Source organism: Calypte anna, chromosome 24, assembly GCF_003957555.1.
Source record: "Calypte anna isolate BGI_N300 chromosome 24, bCalAnn1_v1.p, whole genome shotgun sequence".
Classification (NCBI taxonomy): Eukaryota; Metazoa; Chordata; class Aves; order Apodiformes; family Trochilidae; genus Calypte; species Calypte anna.
Genome location: NC_044269.1, coordinates 423,594 through 441,114, shown reverse-complemented (window position 1 = coordinate 441,114; position 17,521 = coordinate 423,594). Strand labels below are relative to the sequence as shown.

Genomic DNA, 17,521 nt, shown 5'->3' with positions numbered 1-17,521 from the left:
GTAGGCTGCAAACTGAGGAGATGTGTTTAAATCCTTCCATCACCCCAGTGCTGCTCTACAAACAGGACACACAGACATTCCCAGAATGACCATTCCTGCAGCTCCCTGACCTCCAACATCTATCAGAGGAGGTCAGAGGGAACCTCCCTGCATTCTGCTGCTCCTCTGAGTAGGGCTGTAGAGATAAAACACACGAATATTTCAAGGAAAAAGGGATGCAAGCAGGTATGTTATTGATACAGTTGACCAAAATTCCAGGAAAGAGGGGTAAAGGGTGAAACATCATTTATAAAGCACAGAGAAGCAGCTTTGGAGAAGTTTTGTTAGCAGAGCTGGAGTCAGAGCCAAAATGGAAAAAAAGTTGGGTTTTTTGGCATTGGTTTGAAGAAGAAATGTTGAAGAGTGGTGCCAAACCCCAGGAGAAGAACCATGTAGGACAGGTCATCTGTAGTATCTAATATGCTGATGGAGTCTTTTTAAAAGGTAAGCCACAAAGTCTGGAATAAATACAGAATTTTAAAACAGTTAAAAAAATAGATAATTGGAAAAAGTCAGTTCCTTTTTTGTCTGTCAAAGCCTGAGCCTTTGATTACAAACTTGCTCTATGGTCTCTAACCATAGCAGTTTGCAGTTCTGTTTAATGTCTACACCCCACAGCCTGCTGGCAGCTGATGGAGTTTAGGAGCTCTCTCTCAGTCCCTGCTGAGGAAGGGGAGAACTTGGGAATTCACAGCAGGTCTGTCTGCCATGAAGGGATTCCCAGCTGGTACACCCTGCTCAGTGTGCTGAACTGGGTCAGTGGATCATGGGTCACACAACTCAGTGACAAGAAGCCCCTGCTTGATGGCTTTTAGCAAGCCTGGGGCACAAACCTGCTCTGTAACTCTAGAAAAAACCTAGTGAATGAAAAAAAATTAAGGAACAGACTCAGTCATGCTCCCTCTGAGAGTTCTGCCACAAATTCATCTTAAACAAAACCAAAAAACCCCCCACTTTTTAATTTAACAGTCAGTTGGGTAAAACATCTCTAATCCCACAGGCGAGTTGTTCAAGTTTGAAGCATCATAACTGTGCACCTTGTCTTCTGCTGTTTGTTCAGCCATCTAACATGAGTCCTTGATCAAAGTGAGGTTGCAGCCTGCAGAAGATGTCACTGCATGCTTTGGATTGTCTGTCCCAAAGGACTGTCAGCTTCCCAAGGAGAGAGGCACTGCAGCATTGCTATTAAAAATGCATGTATGTTAAACTTCTTCATAAGCAACAAACATCAGAGCAGCTAAGAGAAAAACAGGCAGAGCCACCACAGTCCTCCTCTTCTTTTGGATTTAAACCAAGCCCAGCTCTTGGAGAAGTTGTAAAACAAGGAAAATTGTAGACAAAGTGCTGCTCTGCAATGCATTTACATATGTTTGGTTCTGGGGCAGGACTGAGTCTCTTCAGACCAAAGCCAACTGTCCTCTTCAATTTGAGGCCAGGCCCAGCTCTGTCTACAAAGCAACACATGACAAACAGAAGCTCTGCCAAAATGCACCACTTGCAGAAAGAAACCATAATCATTCCCCCCTGCTCTTAGATTTCAGCACTGATTTTCAATTTTACTTCAGAGCTAAGTGGAATACAATTTGGATACAGCAAGATTGATCTCTCTAATTCAGAGCTTGCTTTCTGGAGGCAAATGCCCAAAGGACACTACATTAACAAACTACCATATAATTAGGAAAGCTTCTGTTGCTTATAAAAACTGTCATAGCAGCAGATTCATGCAATATTGCACTTTATTCTGAGAAGTAATTTCCCCTCTTGCTCATCATCCCTTCCAGGGTTACAGTGATCATTGACTTCAGCTGGGAGATTTTTCATGGAACACCCCCTGTAGGACCCATCCTGCAGCAGCTCCCAAGCATCACCCAAAGAACTGCACAGCAGCTCAGGGCAATGCAAGGCTGAGGAACTGGTAAGGCTGCAATCTTGTGCTGATCATTTTCAGTTAGAATCACAGAATCACAGAACTGGCTGGGTTGGAAGGGACCTCAGAGATCACCAAGTCCAACCCTTGATCCACTCCCCCCGTGGTTCCCAGCCCATGGCACTCAGTGCCACATCCAGGCTCTTTGGAAAGATCTCCAGACACGGAGAATCCACTACTTCCCTGGGCAGCCCATTCCAATGCCTGATCACCCTCTCCAGAAAGAAATTCTTTCTCATCTCCAACCTAAACCTCCCCTGGCACAACTTGAGACCCTGCCCTCTTGTCTTGCTGAGAGTTGCCTGGGAAAAGAGCCCAACCCCCCCCTGGCTCCAACCTCCTTTCAGGGAGTTGGAGAGAGTGATGAGGTCTCCCCTCTCCTCAGCCTCTCCTCATAGGATCTGTGCTCAAGTCCTTCTTTCCCAAGCGAAAAACACTCTCAAATAAATTCACCAGACCATTTCTTCTTCACTGGAGTTTAGAGTGAAGCCATTAGCAGCAAGGCCCTGTCTTTGGTCCACTGAGGGGCAGCTTGAAATGCACCTCAATTTACAGGTGCTGAAAGAAGGTGCTTCAGCACGAGCAGTTCCAAGGCCACAATGAGCTCTGCAGTTGTTGCTTAACAAATAAATCATTCAATTCAACTTCCATGCACAGATGGAACCCTGTTATTGCATCTCAAGCATCCAGAGTCAGGAACAAGGAAGGCCCATGCTGACCTTGTTTCCTTCACAATACCTCTTTAAATAGAGAAGAACTCAGAGCACTATGAAGAGAGAAATTCAACACCAAATTTTAAGAACTACTGTTGGTTTTTCTCTCTTGTTATCAATAGGCAGATTTACACACCAGAGCACTGAATCTGCTCAGTGCCTGGGGATAGCATGAAGGACAAGTTCCATCAGCTGGACAAGGAAATCTGAGTGCTGCTGGATTCATTTCACCCTCCTGTGTAGCACAGAAGACAACAGTTATTTCTCTATTTCCATTCCACAGTCCCCAAAAGCACAAAAATCCTGCAAACAGCCAGAGCAGGCAAATGGCACAAGTCTGGGAAGCCTTCATTCTAGATCCCAGTGGGGACACCCTGCCAGCTGCCTGGCTGTGTGCTTCTGAATTAAAGGCAGCGAAGACACCAGGACAAAAACCTCTTGACTTCAAAACTGCTACTTCTGTTGTTGCATGTCTAAATCACTCTAAATTAATGATGGTAGCAGCAGGTACAAGTTCCAGGCTGAGATGCTTGTAGAAAAGGAAAAGGCCACAGCAGAGCAGTGTTAATCCTGCCTGATGCTGAGTGCTGCCCTACCCAGATCAGTGCTCTGTGGCAAAACTCCAAACAATCAGTCATATCCTTGTCCTTAACAATTATCATCCTAATTAATGAATTAATTTATCCTTCAGTACTATCACAACAGCTACAGAGCAGTTGGTGTTAATTATGCAGTTCTTAAAGGCTTCTAATGAAATTCACTACTTTCTCTGCCCTACAGATGTTGGTTTCCTTTCCAAAGGCTTGGAACAAACCCAGGTTTTCCAAAAGGCACCACACCTTGGCAGCACTTTAGCATGGCCTGAGCTTTGAATACAGCCCAACAGCACTTCTCAGGCTGCTTGCCAGCTTCACACATTCTTTATTAATCCACATTACCATTGTCACTTCATTTTTATTTAGTGCTGTTGAGAGCAGAAGGTATGTAGTGTGTGACCTGAGCTCAACCGTGCAAGCACAGAGCATCAAGTGATGGATTAGCATTGTGGAAACAAGGTTTTGAGTTGCTTTCTTTTGACTAATGAGAAACAGCCCTCCTCAGATGAGAAATGCTCAGGACAGAGGTTTGAACTTCTGTGAACATCTGAAAGGAACAGCTAAAAATATTCAATCCATAAAGGTCTACAGTCAGGTTTGAAAAAGTTTTGGGGGACTTCAAAATGAATGTTCTGTATCACAGGAAAGATTTTCAAACACTTGCAGATATGTGAGGTACCCAACTCTCATGGGCAAACTTGGGGGTGAAGTGACATTTCTCCAGGCTTTTTATTGTTGTTAGCTTCAGGCAAGTGGTACCAAGTGGCAGAAAAGAAGTACAGAAAACAGTCTGGGGGGAAAGGCCATGATGGTGACATGAAAGGCATTTTAATGCCTTTCAAACCAGACTAAATTGCCTGAACCCTGTTGAGCACAGAAAACGTGCTATGAAATCAAAGATCCCTGCATCTTACACCTGCTTCAGTTTACCTGCACCCCCAGGGGATGGATTTGGTGTTCAGGCACAGGAGGACTCGTCCAGTGGGTACCTGGACACTGGAGGAAGGGAGGGTGAGAACACTTGGGTAGGGGCAGGAGACTGCAGCCAAACTGCAACAGACATAATGTGAAACTACCCCAACTTATTAATCAGTGAAAGGACACAGTAACTGCTTTTGCTTAGCAAAATCTTTAAACAGTAAAGGCAGAAAATTCTGCATTCAAACAGGAGAAGCTGGGTAACACATATTCTGAAAACAGATTTTGCATTGGATAGGATTCAGCATAGGTATTCCACATAGATGTAACCTATTAAAAACTGAGACCAGCTTTCCTCTTTTAAAAAAAAAAAACACACACACAAAACTATTTGTATATGTGTTAGTATTTGTCCCTTAGAATCATCTGTTTAAAGAACTGGGGCCTTTCACAGGAGGAGTACTAGTAGCACTTACTCAGTAACTGCTCTCTAGGTGTTTGAGCTTTAATTACACAAAACTATTAATAAATTAAAGAACAAAAGGGACAAAAGGCAATCCTTTAAGACAGAAAACAATCAGTCAGACAAAAGGTTTCTGTATGTTTGACTCACAGCTCCTACTGCAAACAATTTGTGGCTTTTAGTAGGGACTATCCTAGGCAGACAGACCCAGCAAACCATACTTTAGACATTAGCAGTCTGAGTAAGACATTTGCTTCTCTGAAAATATATTCCACTTGCCTCTCCCCACAAACCACCCTGGATGGGGAGTCCTTTCTGTTCTTCCTACTCAGATCCCATTTTTTCCTGGCATTCTCTCTGTTGCCCTTGAAGCACTCATTGCAACCACACTGCCAGCTGTGGAAGGCTGGATGGGGTTGGCTTCAGAGCTTTGCAAATAGTGGTCTTCAAACAGAAGATCTCGGGCTTGAAGCTCCTGCAAGGGAGAGCTGGAAGATACATGTGGGATATATTGGTGCAAATGCCTTCCTCTAGTACCTCACAGACCTTATTCTATCAAGCAAAAGGAACACAGCCCAGAGAGCAAGGGCTGTTTTGAACAAAGAACAGGAACAGGGCAAAGCACTGTGCATCCTGGGCAAGAAAGCATCATGGCCCAGCTTCCTGCCAGTGCAGGGGCTGCAGACTGGAGCAGAAAAATGGAGAAAGCCCATGGACCACAAGAGCTTCCTCTTTGAGAACAGCCTTAGAAATCTACCTGGGTTGCAGCGGAAAGAGCCTGGCTCTGCAGGAGGTTGGCATTAGCCCATGAAAAGCAGGACACAGAGAAGGTAGGGTGGCTCTGCTCTGAGAGCACAAGTCAAGCTGTGTTTAAGGGATCTCAGCCTAAGACTTGTTTAAAAATCACTCATGCTTGCCTGCATGGTCTGTCATTTCTGGTTTCTACTGCCTGTCATTTCTGTTCCCACAATCTCTCTGTGATAATGACAATGAACAATAAAAGCCACAGGAGATAGCTAGACTTGAATGGCTCCCTTAGAACACGTACATTTTTACAATCCATCTCTTGTTGTCTCCTTTCAAACCTTCACAAAATTATGCCTGTAGTGTTGAACCAGAGAAAACACTGTCATTAGTACTGCACCCTTTTTATTTTTCTTTCCTTTTAAAAAATATAGGCTTAGATTAATCATTCTTTAAACACTTAAATACATGTGCAGGTAGTTGCTGCTGTAATGTCACATAAATCCACAAAGATTCAGAAGTCAGATTTTACAACTCGACCAAATATGCTGCCTGGATTAGCCTATTCCAAACCTTTTGCAGGATCTTGCTTCTGCTGGTTTATTCTCAACACACATAGTAACCCTTTTTAAATGTCTTGCAGGCCTTGTAAATTCTTTGCTTATCCACATGGAACATAGCAAGGACTGCAAACATTGTGACTGGACCTTCACAGCCTACAGGTACAGCAGAAACCCATAAATGTCTGAGACATTCCCTGTGGTGCTTTAAGGACCACACTTAGGGCTAAGGCTGTAAATTGCTGTCTACAGAGTTCAGAAGGTTCACAGGTACAGCCCTCACACCACACCTTTCAGGATTTCATGCTTCTCTGTTTCCTACACACAAAAATAGAAACCCTTTGTCATTTGCTACTTTTCACGTTTAAATTTGTTCAAAGACATTAAAAGCAGAATCTCATCTTTCCACTTTTCAGAAGCACTTGGAACAGCTCCTTCTATATTCCCACTTCTTTGTAAGAGCTAATAAACTGGATTAATTTTTTAAGGTCTGCAAGCAGAAGAAAAGCTGAATAGAGATTTTAAAAGTAATGCCTGAGCCTGTATTTCACAAGCTGACTTGCAGCAGAAATCAAATTCAACTCCAAAACAATTTTTGTTCAAACCTTATCTGGGAAAGCTTTGCAAAATAGGCAAACAATAATTCTCTTTACACCACTAAAATTATACTTACAGATGGGAAAGAGTGGGATAGAATTTCCTTAGTGTAAATGCCAAACTCTAGTCTGCCAAACACTGCTAAGGCTGAGCTGGATGTTTTAAAAGTCTAATGCTTAAAAGCTTTGGTTTGCTTTCTGCCACAGAGTGAAATGACAAAATAGGTACCTTTTTATGGACCACACAACACATGGATTCTATCTGCATGGTCCAAACTGGGCAAGGCACTGCAGTGTAATACATTCAACTCCCAAGCCAGGTTTTTAGCCTACTTCTCTAAGATCTGTAATCTAAAATTTCCAGGATGGCCAAACACTCCTGCATTTCACCACACTATCTCTTTTTGCAACAAATCACAAATATCTTAAAGCTTTTACACTTACATGTGGTTAGCCTTAATTCACAGACTTTGTTTTCTCTGTGTCTATCTGAAAAATAAGGGGGAATTTTGCAAGCTGCTGCAGGAGGTTGAACACCAGCCCCTCCAAAAGGCAAGCAGAGTAAAATTTGTTATATAGGCTTTTTTCTCTCTCCTTCAATATTTTTGGCCTGATGCAGATTCATCCTGCCAAAATCTCTCCCTGCTGCACTATCATTCCATGAGCTATTTCACACCTCCAGTCCAATGTGGAGCCAAACCCATCCAGACACTGCTGGTATCCAATGCCTGACTGAATGGAATCTTTCCCTGGACATTAGGAGAGGCTGTGGGATGTCAGGGGTGAGGCATCTCCACGGGAGGAATGATGCTCAGCTGTGCAGCTCCTTCCATGCCTTCCTGTTCATTAAATCCAGATGCCACAAGTTTCTCACAAGCTTTGTTAGTATCTGAGAGGCAGGGACATAAAATAAAAGGCAAGAGGTGAGTCACAGACTCCAAAGCATCCGAGAGGTTGACAGAAGTGTGGGACAAGCTGCTGGGCAGCTGGGCTCATGGCTATGGCTGTACCATTGGTGTCTTGCATGCTTTGTGCTGCTTATTTGCTGCTCCTGGGGCTTGGCTCCTGCACAAACATCATCTGCAGGGCTGAAGGACACAGTTCCCCTGGAGGTGTCCCACTGATATTTTGAGATGTCAGTCAGGTAGGTAGGAAGATCAGAAGTGGCCTTCAGGGTTAGAGAAAAGCTGTTCTATAAAATATTGACATTTCTCTCTCTAAAATAGTCAGGCATTAATACAAGGCTCATCTCTGCAATAAGAGCTGTGAATGCAGTCCCAAACACGAGGACTCAAAAGATACTGAAGTTCCAATTTCCTCAAGTCCCCTGAAAAATCTCCCTCTGGGTCACTGCTCTTGGCTGGCACTCAGACATATGTCCACCCTTCAATTCTGCAGTGCTGCTTGTTAGCTCGGGTTGCTGTTCTCAAAAGTAATGATTTTTAAACACCCAAACACAGGCAATTTGGAGAGATGTCCACTAGCAGCCTCTCCTCCCCACGAGCAGTGTTTGGAAGCACGTGGACACCCACGCCTGTGCACGTGTGTACGTGTGCCCTGAGAGCTGACACCAGCCAGGAATTGCTCTGGGCGCTTCTGTCACACTGCTACAGCTCAGCTTCTGCCAGGCTCCACCTTCCAAGCAGAGCAGGATGCTTTGCTCCTCAGCTCCCTCCTAACCCTGGGCACACAGAGTTAGGGCAGGAGAACAAGTTGCTGCAAATCTGTGATTGTGGGGACAGCAACACCACCGTGCTGGGACAGTGACAGAAATACTTCCCTACCCCACCCAGTTCAAATGCAGACAGCACAGCTATTCCTTCATACAATTCTCTTTAGTACCTGAGAAAAGTCAGCAGGATCACAGAAAGAGATTTAAAGAGAGACAGACCCCAGGGTGATCCCCATTATGTTCAGCATCCACTGATATAATGGATGCTCAAGAAGTGATGAGATGAACTGTGGAAAGAAGAGCAGAAAAACTACCCCACACAGGTGTTAACTCCCAATGGAATTTATCAGTGCAATATGTCTCCTACAAACAAAAATTTTGTTCACCATATTAAGACATGATAACCTATTTTGTATAATTTCTCAAAGTCACTAAACCCATTTTAGAAGACAGAAAATCTGTGCTACGAAGTTGTAGATTTCTCTGCCCAAAGCATTTTGATCCCACAGTGGCAGGGAAAGAATTTCATAGGAGATGTCTGGAGCAGCCCAAGAAGCCCCATCTCCTGGCTGCCAGCAGCACAAAAAAATCACTGCCTGGCATCCTCCCTCCCCCCCCTCTGTGCTCCCTGTTTCTGTGCCTGGTGTGTCCCTGTGTCACTGCACACAGGCAGAGCATGCAGGCTTGTGTCTGGAGGCTGAGCATCCTGCAACTCTGCACATCGTGTAGCAAGGGGGTTTTGCTGAACCAACTCCTTTTTGTCCCCTCAGTGCTCCTTTTCTCACACTGAGCTGGTGGCAGTACCACAGACAGCATCTTCTTGAGGACAGAGCTGGTGAAGAAGTGGGAAAAAAAACAACCCACACATGCAGGAGAAATGTGTTGTATCAAAATATTAGGAGGCTGTGCTGCCAAAAACAACCCAATGCATTCTGCAAAATGAGCTGGGGGGAGAAAGAATGGCATTTACCTGACAAGAGATCTGCACCAGGTACACCAGTTCCTTGGATTCACAGCCGTTTCTGGTTACTTCATTCTGTTCCTCCGGGAGTGAAAGCTACACCAAGGGAGAAGGGAGGGGGTGGAGAAAAGAGGGAGAGAAAAAGACCAGGTCAGTGAGCAGGGAGAAGCCAGGCATGTAATAATGCATGAGGCACAACATTCACAGCAACTTGCTCCAAGACATGCTGAGTATCAGGGAATCAGAAGTGCTTATCTGTCTGGAGTTGTCAGAGAGAAAATATTCAGCATTCATGGCTTGCACAGACTCTCAAATGCCATTGGATTTTGGCATCTAACCTGATTAGTTTATTTTTGAACTGTATTTTTATTTTTAAGCTATCATAAGAGGGCAAAATGTTCAAGCCAGGGATTAAACCTCTAGTTTAGGAATCTGCAAAATTAATTGTTCAACTGAAAATATCTCTATAAATATTCATTTATCAGATAACAGTGATTTCCCCCTCCAACTTTATTCATTACTTATTTTATATGTCCAGGCAGACAGTAAATAATAAGACATATCCCCTAATTTCACTGTTGTCGAGCAATTTACCACGACAGAGAGATTCATGGCACCATTCATCACCTCCAGAGTCATTAAATACAACATCAGGATGTGCTTTTTTTCAGAGCAGTGAGGAGTGATTTAACTATGGCACTCCTGTAGAGGTACTGAGAGCCATAACTAGTCCTTGAACTAGTCCTGCTGCTCCTGCTAAGTCTTGGGATCCTACACTTGACACGTAGGATTGCATTTCATGAACTTCTCTTGAAGGAGACATTGCAAAGTGATCATAAACAAATTAAGACCATTTGCAAAGCAGATTAAAAAAAAAAAAAAAAAAAAAAAAAAAGGAAATATCTTCTAAAAAGATGTTTCATTACAGAAGAAAATGATCCCTGTCCTGGGAAGAGAAAACCATGCAACACTCCCTTAAACATGGCTCAGGAGGAGGTATCCACAGAGACAGCATCACTGCCTTTCCTCCTGGTCTGATGGACAGAAAATTCCCAGTGAAGGCACTGCCACCCTTGCCAGCAGAGTTACTCACTTGCTTTCTTCAGCAGAAATGATGCCAGTTTAAAGAAAGCACTGAAGAGCTCAGGACATTTTCCACAACTGTCTTTTGGAACAAGACTTGTTCTCTTGTGAACATAAATATTTAAGTCTGAAAGCAAAATCCTAATTATCTATCAACTAAAAAACCCAACATAGCTACAAATGAAAATAATCAAATGATTGAGGAGAAAGGTCACAAATTGCTGTATTTTCATGAACATAAGCAGCAGAAAGTCAAAACCAGGTGATCAGGGGCAAGGGAGATGTAAGGCAGAATTTGCTTCTATCGAAATGACCACCAAGACTCAGAGGGGCTTTAGCTTTGCATTTTGCCAGCATCTTCCTCCTCTTGGTAAGGAAGACACAAATTCAGCACTCTTCACCAGCCCTAACTTCCTGAACACTCATTTCTATTCTGAGTGTATACATGTTTGCAGACAATTAGAAAAGAGCTCCAGACCAAATAAAGTCTTTTATGCCAAAATTTATTCTATTTTTACGATGCTGAATACATTTAGAGGAAGGGAGAGCATGTGTGCAGCTTCTCCTGGACCACTTTCTCAGCACCTCTCATTTTTGCCTTCCTTCAACAGTTTCTTGTATCACCTATAAATTCTCCCTTCAAAGCCAGCTTTTTCCTATGAAGCTTTCCAGTGTGCCATCCAGTCCCACAGACAGCTCTAACTGCTACAGAGGATCTTTGACACAGCGAGATTAATTCCACTTAAAAAAAAAAAAATTACATCCCAGAAAGAGGCAATTTTAAGTGACTTCTCCCTGTGTGTAACAGAGTGAAGCCTGCTGCCATTAATGTGATTAAATGTGATGTTCCCCTCACTTCATCATCATCCTTTGCTATCAAGTTTCAGCTTTCAACTGCTACCAAGTTTTGAAACTAACAGTCCAAGAAAAACAAAATAACAAAGCATGCAGTAAAGGAAAGCTGCTACACGACTGGAGATATTTTCCACATTTGTCAGGTACCAGGGAGCTCCATGTCTATTAAGTGTGGGTTTCCTACTCTAGGAGAAAAGTTTCCATCGTTTAATCTTCCCTATGGTTACTCAGGGCACCATACACCTACTCCATCAACCCACAAGGAAACTGCAGGTCTTGCTTCCCCCTGATCAGTGCTGAAGGACAGGACTGCAGGCTCCCCTTGGCTCTGGCAGACCCTGGTTTTACCTGAAAAGCCAGCAGCCAGGCAATGAAATGGTCAGAATATGAATGGAGCAGCTCCCTAACCGGATTCCAGGCCAGACTGCAACACAATACAGGGCAGGAAGAGGTAAGAGTCAAGTTAAGACAAAGGCTGAATATTGCATCACCTTTCCTCTTACAGATACTGTCATTTACACCAGTTTGGACTCCAGTCAAGTCTACACAAGGACCCTCCAGAAACAGCAGGTGAATCATCTGTAGTTGTCCTACAACACCTGGACCTCACACCCAAATTACAGCAAACTTTCTCTTTGGGGATTACCTACCCAGGGATTAACCTCCTGATTTACATTCACCCACTGTACCCCCACGTGGTTAAGTTTCCACTTCAATGCTTCCAATGTTCCCATTTAGGCCAACTGACTGTAGTGAGAAGTGACATTTTAAATCCATTGTATTGCCCTACATACAGACAACTGTGTTCTTTCAGAGTTGTAAAAGCTCCACTGAACTCCTGTTCCTCTTCCTGCTGCCAACCTCCTGACCACTGTGTGCATACACAGGAAAAATCTCCAGGTTCTGTCCTCTAATGTGACTCTCCTTGCAGGAAAATACCCTGAAAGATGAAGATTTGCTTGTGCTCCCTGTTCCCCACGTGGCATGGTTGCTCTTTTGCTCTGTTAACAGACATGCAGCCCTGCTCTTCCAAAAACTGTGGATGTCATGATGTTTAACAGCTCTTCCTCCTGCAGCATCCCTTACAAACAAAGCACCTGGACCTGACCGGAATTTCAGGGAGGACGAAGCAAACAAAGGCCTCTCTTCAACTCTGATCATGACCCACAGGCAGAATTTGGTTGACTCCAAACTGGGAAATTGATTTTCAGCTTCTCAAAGACAGACCTGAGACAGCAGCAGGGTCTGGAGGATACCCCTGGAACAGTTACAGTGTGAATCACCTTAGCTGGACAACAGAACCTGTGAATAGTGTTTGTGGTAACTCACCAAAGGGTTAAACAGGATAACTGTATATATATGGTATATCACCTGAAGTGTTTATTTCTTACATTACAGGTGTCTGTCAGACTTTCTGAACCTGATAACCAATTCTGATGCATTAGTTTCTGTTAGCCTCATTTATTACTGGAATATGCATGCCTGGCTAGCATGAGCACATTACTGACCTCATCAACAAGGTTTATGGTACCCTAATGTTCTCAGTGGGAGCATTTTATGATACAGAAATCAAGCCTTAAAGGCATTCCTGTGAGCAGAGACTTGAACAGCTGTATGGAGAAATGTGCTGGAAACAGCTTCAATTTCATATTTGCCTTTACCCAGTTAAAGCCAAGTTTGAGGGTCCCCACTCTGCCTTTGGAACACACACCCACAAAAAGCTGATGCGTGTGTGAAGCCCTGGAGCAGCAGGCAAGTCCTCCCCTCCCTGCAAACTCAGGCTGGCTTTGTGCAGCTGAGCAGCAGGAGCTGGGAGCCAGCAAGCAAGATCTCACAGATCAATCCCCTCTAAAATAACAGCTTCACCTTGGTAACAGGAGAGACAAAATTAAGCTCCATACCTGGTTCCTACACAAATCAAACACAAGATCAGTGCTTGCTAGCCAAGATTTTATTGATCATGTTTTACAGGCAGGCTCAGCTTAAAAATGCTTCTGTGGCTTTCCCACCACCTGAGAAGCAGCAGCTCATCTCTAGATAAAGCCAGTAATTACATGAGTCTCCTGCAGAAGATTAATACCCTGGTTATCCCTCTGGGAGAGATAAACAGCCCCAGAGCAAACAGGAAGGTAAGTTATGAGATGGCACATGCAGAGGTTTTACCCCAAAGCACAGTGCTGTGCAGGGGCATTTCTCATCCAGCTGAGGGGGTAACAAGAACAGAACTACTCTCATCTCTCCTCTCCAAAGGGGTTTTGGAAGCTCCCTTCTGCTCTCCCTCCAAGAACAAACCTCACATCCAACTCTGGCAGATCTAAGCTTGAAGCAAAGCGGCAAACCTTTGAAAGACTCATTTGTTTGTCTGAAACTCCATAATTTCAAGCCCACTCTGAACCTGGCTGGGACCTGCCACGTTCCCCACACTGACATCCAGAAGGCAAAGGGCAAGTGACTGCAGAGAGGATTCAAACTGGACCAGAGGCAGCTTTTCCATGGCCCCATTTGCACTTGTGTGACCACAGGCAGAAAAATAAGGAAAAACAAAACTTTCAACACTCTTTTTTTATGCTATACTTGCTCCTCTTAAAAACGTTTAAAAATCCTCTCAAGGAACAGCACTTCATAAGTCTGCTGCCAAGATCAGGACTGTTGGTACTGAATTGAGATGCCAAATCCTCCCCAGGGAAGAGGTGGCTTTGCTTTGGGTAGGGAGTGGGGCTGTGTCTCAAACCACCCAGGTCCCAAAGCCACCTCACTTGCATACCTTCAGCTTTCATTCCTTGTTTGCCAAGTGATGTTAACTCCACCAAGCAGCTCTCCTGAAGAAAGGATAATTTGTGCAAAACCTGGGATCTGAGTAATCTACAAAACATTTTTTTTTCCAACTTCTGCTTCATGAAGCCATGAGAACACTTTTTCTTGATCTTGCTTGCACACACGTATCTCAGGAGTGATGCAGAGCTGCTGGCAGAGGAATGAACATACTTAAAGGTTACAAGAGCTTTGGCAAATCTGTCCTATGTGTTTGCTATGAGCCTATGTGTTTACCATGAGCCTGCCTTGCTTCCAGCAGTGTAATTCATTTTGCAGCTTTGTCACTTAAGATTGAAATATTGCAGCTAAAAAGAATTTATTTTAAAAAGAACAGAAAATTAAAGGAAGAAAAAAAAATCCCAGCCCTGCAACAGAGTAAAGTTAGAATCTAATGTGGAAGGCATTAAGTAGATAATTAAGGAGAGAATGAAAACTACAGGCTAGGAAAACATGCTGGATTTCTTCTCCCTCCAAATCTTCTCCCTATCTGTTCCCAGGTACAAGGAGCAGAATTATTCCTACAAAACTTCAAACCTGCCACTGAACCACTGAGAACCATCTCAGAGCAGCAATGTGGAGCCCACACTGAGCTAGGAGAGCCCCAGGGAAGAGCACTGGAGAGAGCAGCAAAAGCCTATGGAAGAACTCAAACTGTTGGAGAGGATATGGATATTCCACACAGCATCTTCCAAGCTCTTATCTAAATTTCTCTAAGAATGATGCACTCAGCCAGAAGAAAACCAAAAGGTTTTTGCATTTGCACACTGGTGGCTAACTCCTGCCAACAGTTTTGATGTCTAAGTGTACACTTGACACAACATGAAGCCACAGGGAGAAATTAGCAGCTTTCCCTGCAAAATGCAGGTACAGTCCCACATATCCATTACTGATACATTTCTGGCATCTCACACCAAGACACAGACAGAACCATGCTCAGTTCTGAGCAGCAGGTGCATCTCCTGAGGCACTCCTGGACACAGGGTTCTGCCCAGGGCTTGGTTTGCTTTGCCCTGCAGGCAGGCAGTGCCATACACTGTGCATCAGCACCAGAGAACCTGCTGCCAAGCAACAGGTAAAGTGCACCTACCTGTATGCAAAGTCATGCAAATGCCATGATCCCCTGTGAAATACACAGTTCATGGCCTCTCAAAGCAATGAAGTGCCTAAAATTACTACAGCTGCTCTCTGCAGATTAAGAGACCCTGCAAAGCTTCATAATATTAAGCTGTTCACAAGTTTGCTATAGAGCACAAGCAAGGCAAGGTAAGGTAAGCAAAGCCCTTTCACTTTTTACCCCATCCATAAGCCCAGCTCAGTATCAGGCAGGGAGCTGCAGGCAGGAGGAAGAGGTCATGGAGCAGGAACTTCAGCAGGTTCCATCTCCAAGAGAGCTTCATCTGCAGCAATCTCAGGAAGAGGTGGGAAGCATGCTGAGGGAGTGCCTCTAGCCAGGACTTTTCAAGTCAGTGGAAAGGCTGATGCTTTTCCTGGCAGAGTTTGGGTCATTGTTCCAAGGAATCCTGGTAATCTCTGTACGTTTTTCCAAGATGGAATTTAAGGTTAACTCCCTGGCAAACACAGCCACATGCAACTGATGCTCACAGTCAGCCCTTAGCAGAAGCTCATTAAGTTTCCAAACCATCATTAAATCCCACAAATTTTTCTTGCAGCATGAGAAATAAACCTTGGGGGGTTTTATTTCTTTCTAAGCCACCACACTTCTAATGTCTCCTTGATGTCTGTCCTCCAGTTAATTTATGATGTTTGTGCAATTCAGTGAATCAGACAAGGCAAAAACCACAGGACAAATGCCACCTTTCTGCATGGCTTTGGAATGTATGGATGGGGTGAAAAGCATGTCTGATGGCCAGGAGTAAGAAACATGAGGTTTATTTTCCTGTGAAAGATTGCTATGTTTTATTTAGAAAAAAAAAAAATCCTGGGACCCAAATATCCCTGAGACAAATCCTGAAGAAATTAAAAGCCTTAACACTGATCATACTTAAGAGATGCAGGCTAGTAAGGAAAAGTTTTTATAAGAAAAAGCTTTTAGTCCATCTCTTAGCTCCAGCCTCCTAATGCACAATCCTTTTCCCATCTCCAAAACTACCCAGGTGATTCAAACACCACTTCATCTTCATTTAGCTGAGTCCACTACTTGTATCACTTTGTCTCGTAATGAGGTACCTCCAAGACCTGTTTTTTTATCTATTTGAAGCTATTATTTTATTATATTTAAAATTTCACTTTGGCAAATCTTTTTACCCAGGGAAATGTTTTATAAATAATTACTCTGACAGCAGATATGTATTTATCTGGCCTTTTTTTTCCTTTCTCCTGGTTTATTTTGCTAAATGTGCTAATTATACCCCCCACACACAATTCCCCATCTTCTCCTGCTTTCTCATTTTCATTTTGAGCTGGGACTTCAGAACAGGAAAAGAGCATTTTGGATTGACTGGCTTCTTTAACCAAGCACAAATATCCCAAAGTAATCATGAAAGTAAAGACAATGTTTAAAGATTAATTTTCATTCCTGAAACTCCATTTCTTCTTTATTTGAAAATATATTTTTGAAAGCTCTTGGTACCCAACTCAGCAAACACATTAGAGCTCAACAAGACAAAAAAACCAAATCCACCCAGAGTGGCTGGATTTTAATTTCAGTGATAGAAAGCGGGGGTGATAAACTGGGTAGAAGCATCATCCATGTTAATTCTGGCCATAGATGTTTGTTAATATTGGCAAACAGCTCAACTCTGTATTTTGATTCTGAAATCAAACTCAAACAAAGCTCTGCAGTAAAAAAGCAAAGTGTTCCCATGAAGAGATCCTGGTTTCCCCCCCTGGATTGAGCAGGGTACAACAGAAAACATCACAGAACATGGGAAGGGGATGCTAGCAATATGCTCAGCCCTGGTGAGGCCACAACTTGAGTCCTGTGTCCAGTTCTGGGCCCCTCAGCTCAGGAAGGAGATTGAGGTGCTGGAGCAGGTCCAGAGAAGAGCAAGGAGGCTGTGAAGGGATCCAGCAGAATTCCTGTGAGGAAGGGCTGAGGGAGCTGGGGGTGTTGAGGCTGGAGAAGAGGAGGCTCAGGGGAGACCTCATCACTCTCTCCAACTCCCTGAAAGGAGGTTGGAGCCAGGGGGGGGTTGGGCTCTGCTCCCAGGCAACTCTCAGCAAGACAAGAGGGCAGGGTCTCAAGTTGTGCCAGGGGAGGTTTAGGTTGGAGATGAGAAAGAATTTCTTTCTGGAGAGGGTGATCAGGCATTGGAATGGGTTGCCCAGGGAAGTAGTGGATTCTCCGTGTCTGGAGATCTTTCCAAAGAGCCTGGATGTGGCACTGAGTGCCATGGGCTGGGAACCACGGGGGGAGTGGATCAAGGGTTGGACTTGATGATCTCTGAGGTCCCTTCCAACCCAGCCCATTCTGTGATTCTATGAATAGCTGTGAGATGGAATCCTGGCTTAGCAGACACCAGTTCCCATCAAACTCCAGCTGTACTCAGGAGGCCAAACTTTATGCAAGTACAAGCACCAAGTAAATTTTAAAGGTTGCAGGGATGTGTATTTTTCCTGT

At 43.9% G+C, this 17,521-nt stretch overlaps 1 protein-coding gene across 1 annotated transcript in view; it reads right to left on the bottom strand.

Annotated features, from left to right (window-relative positions):
• Positions 1-447: 447 nt before the first annotated feature.
• Positions 448-17,521, bottom strand: part of LOC115599602 (rho GTPase-activating protein 32-like) — a 128,399-nt gene continuing 111,325 nt past the window's right edge. The window contains exons 6-7 of the mRNA XM_030464703.1: positions 9,199-9,285; positions 448-497 (exon numbers count right to left, since the gene is read on the bottom strand). Coding sequence (XP_030320563.1) covers positions 477-497; positions 9,199-9,285 — 108 coding nt within the window. The 3' untranslated portion in view covers positions 448-476. The remainder of the gene's footprint in view (positions 498-9,198; positions 9,286-17,521) is intronic.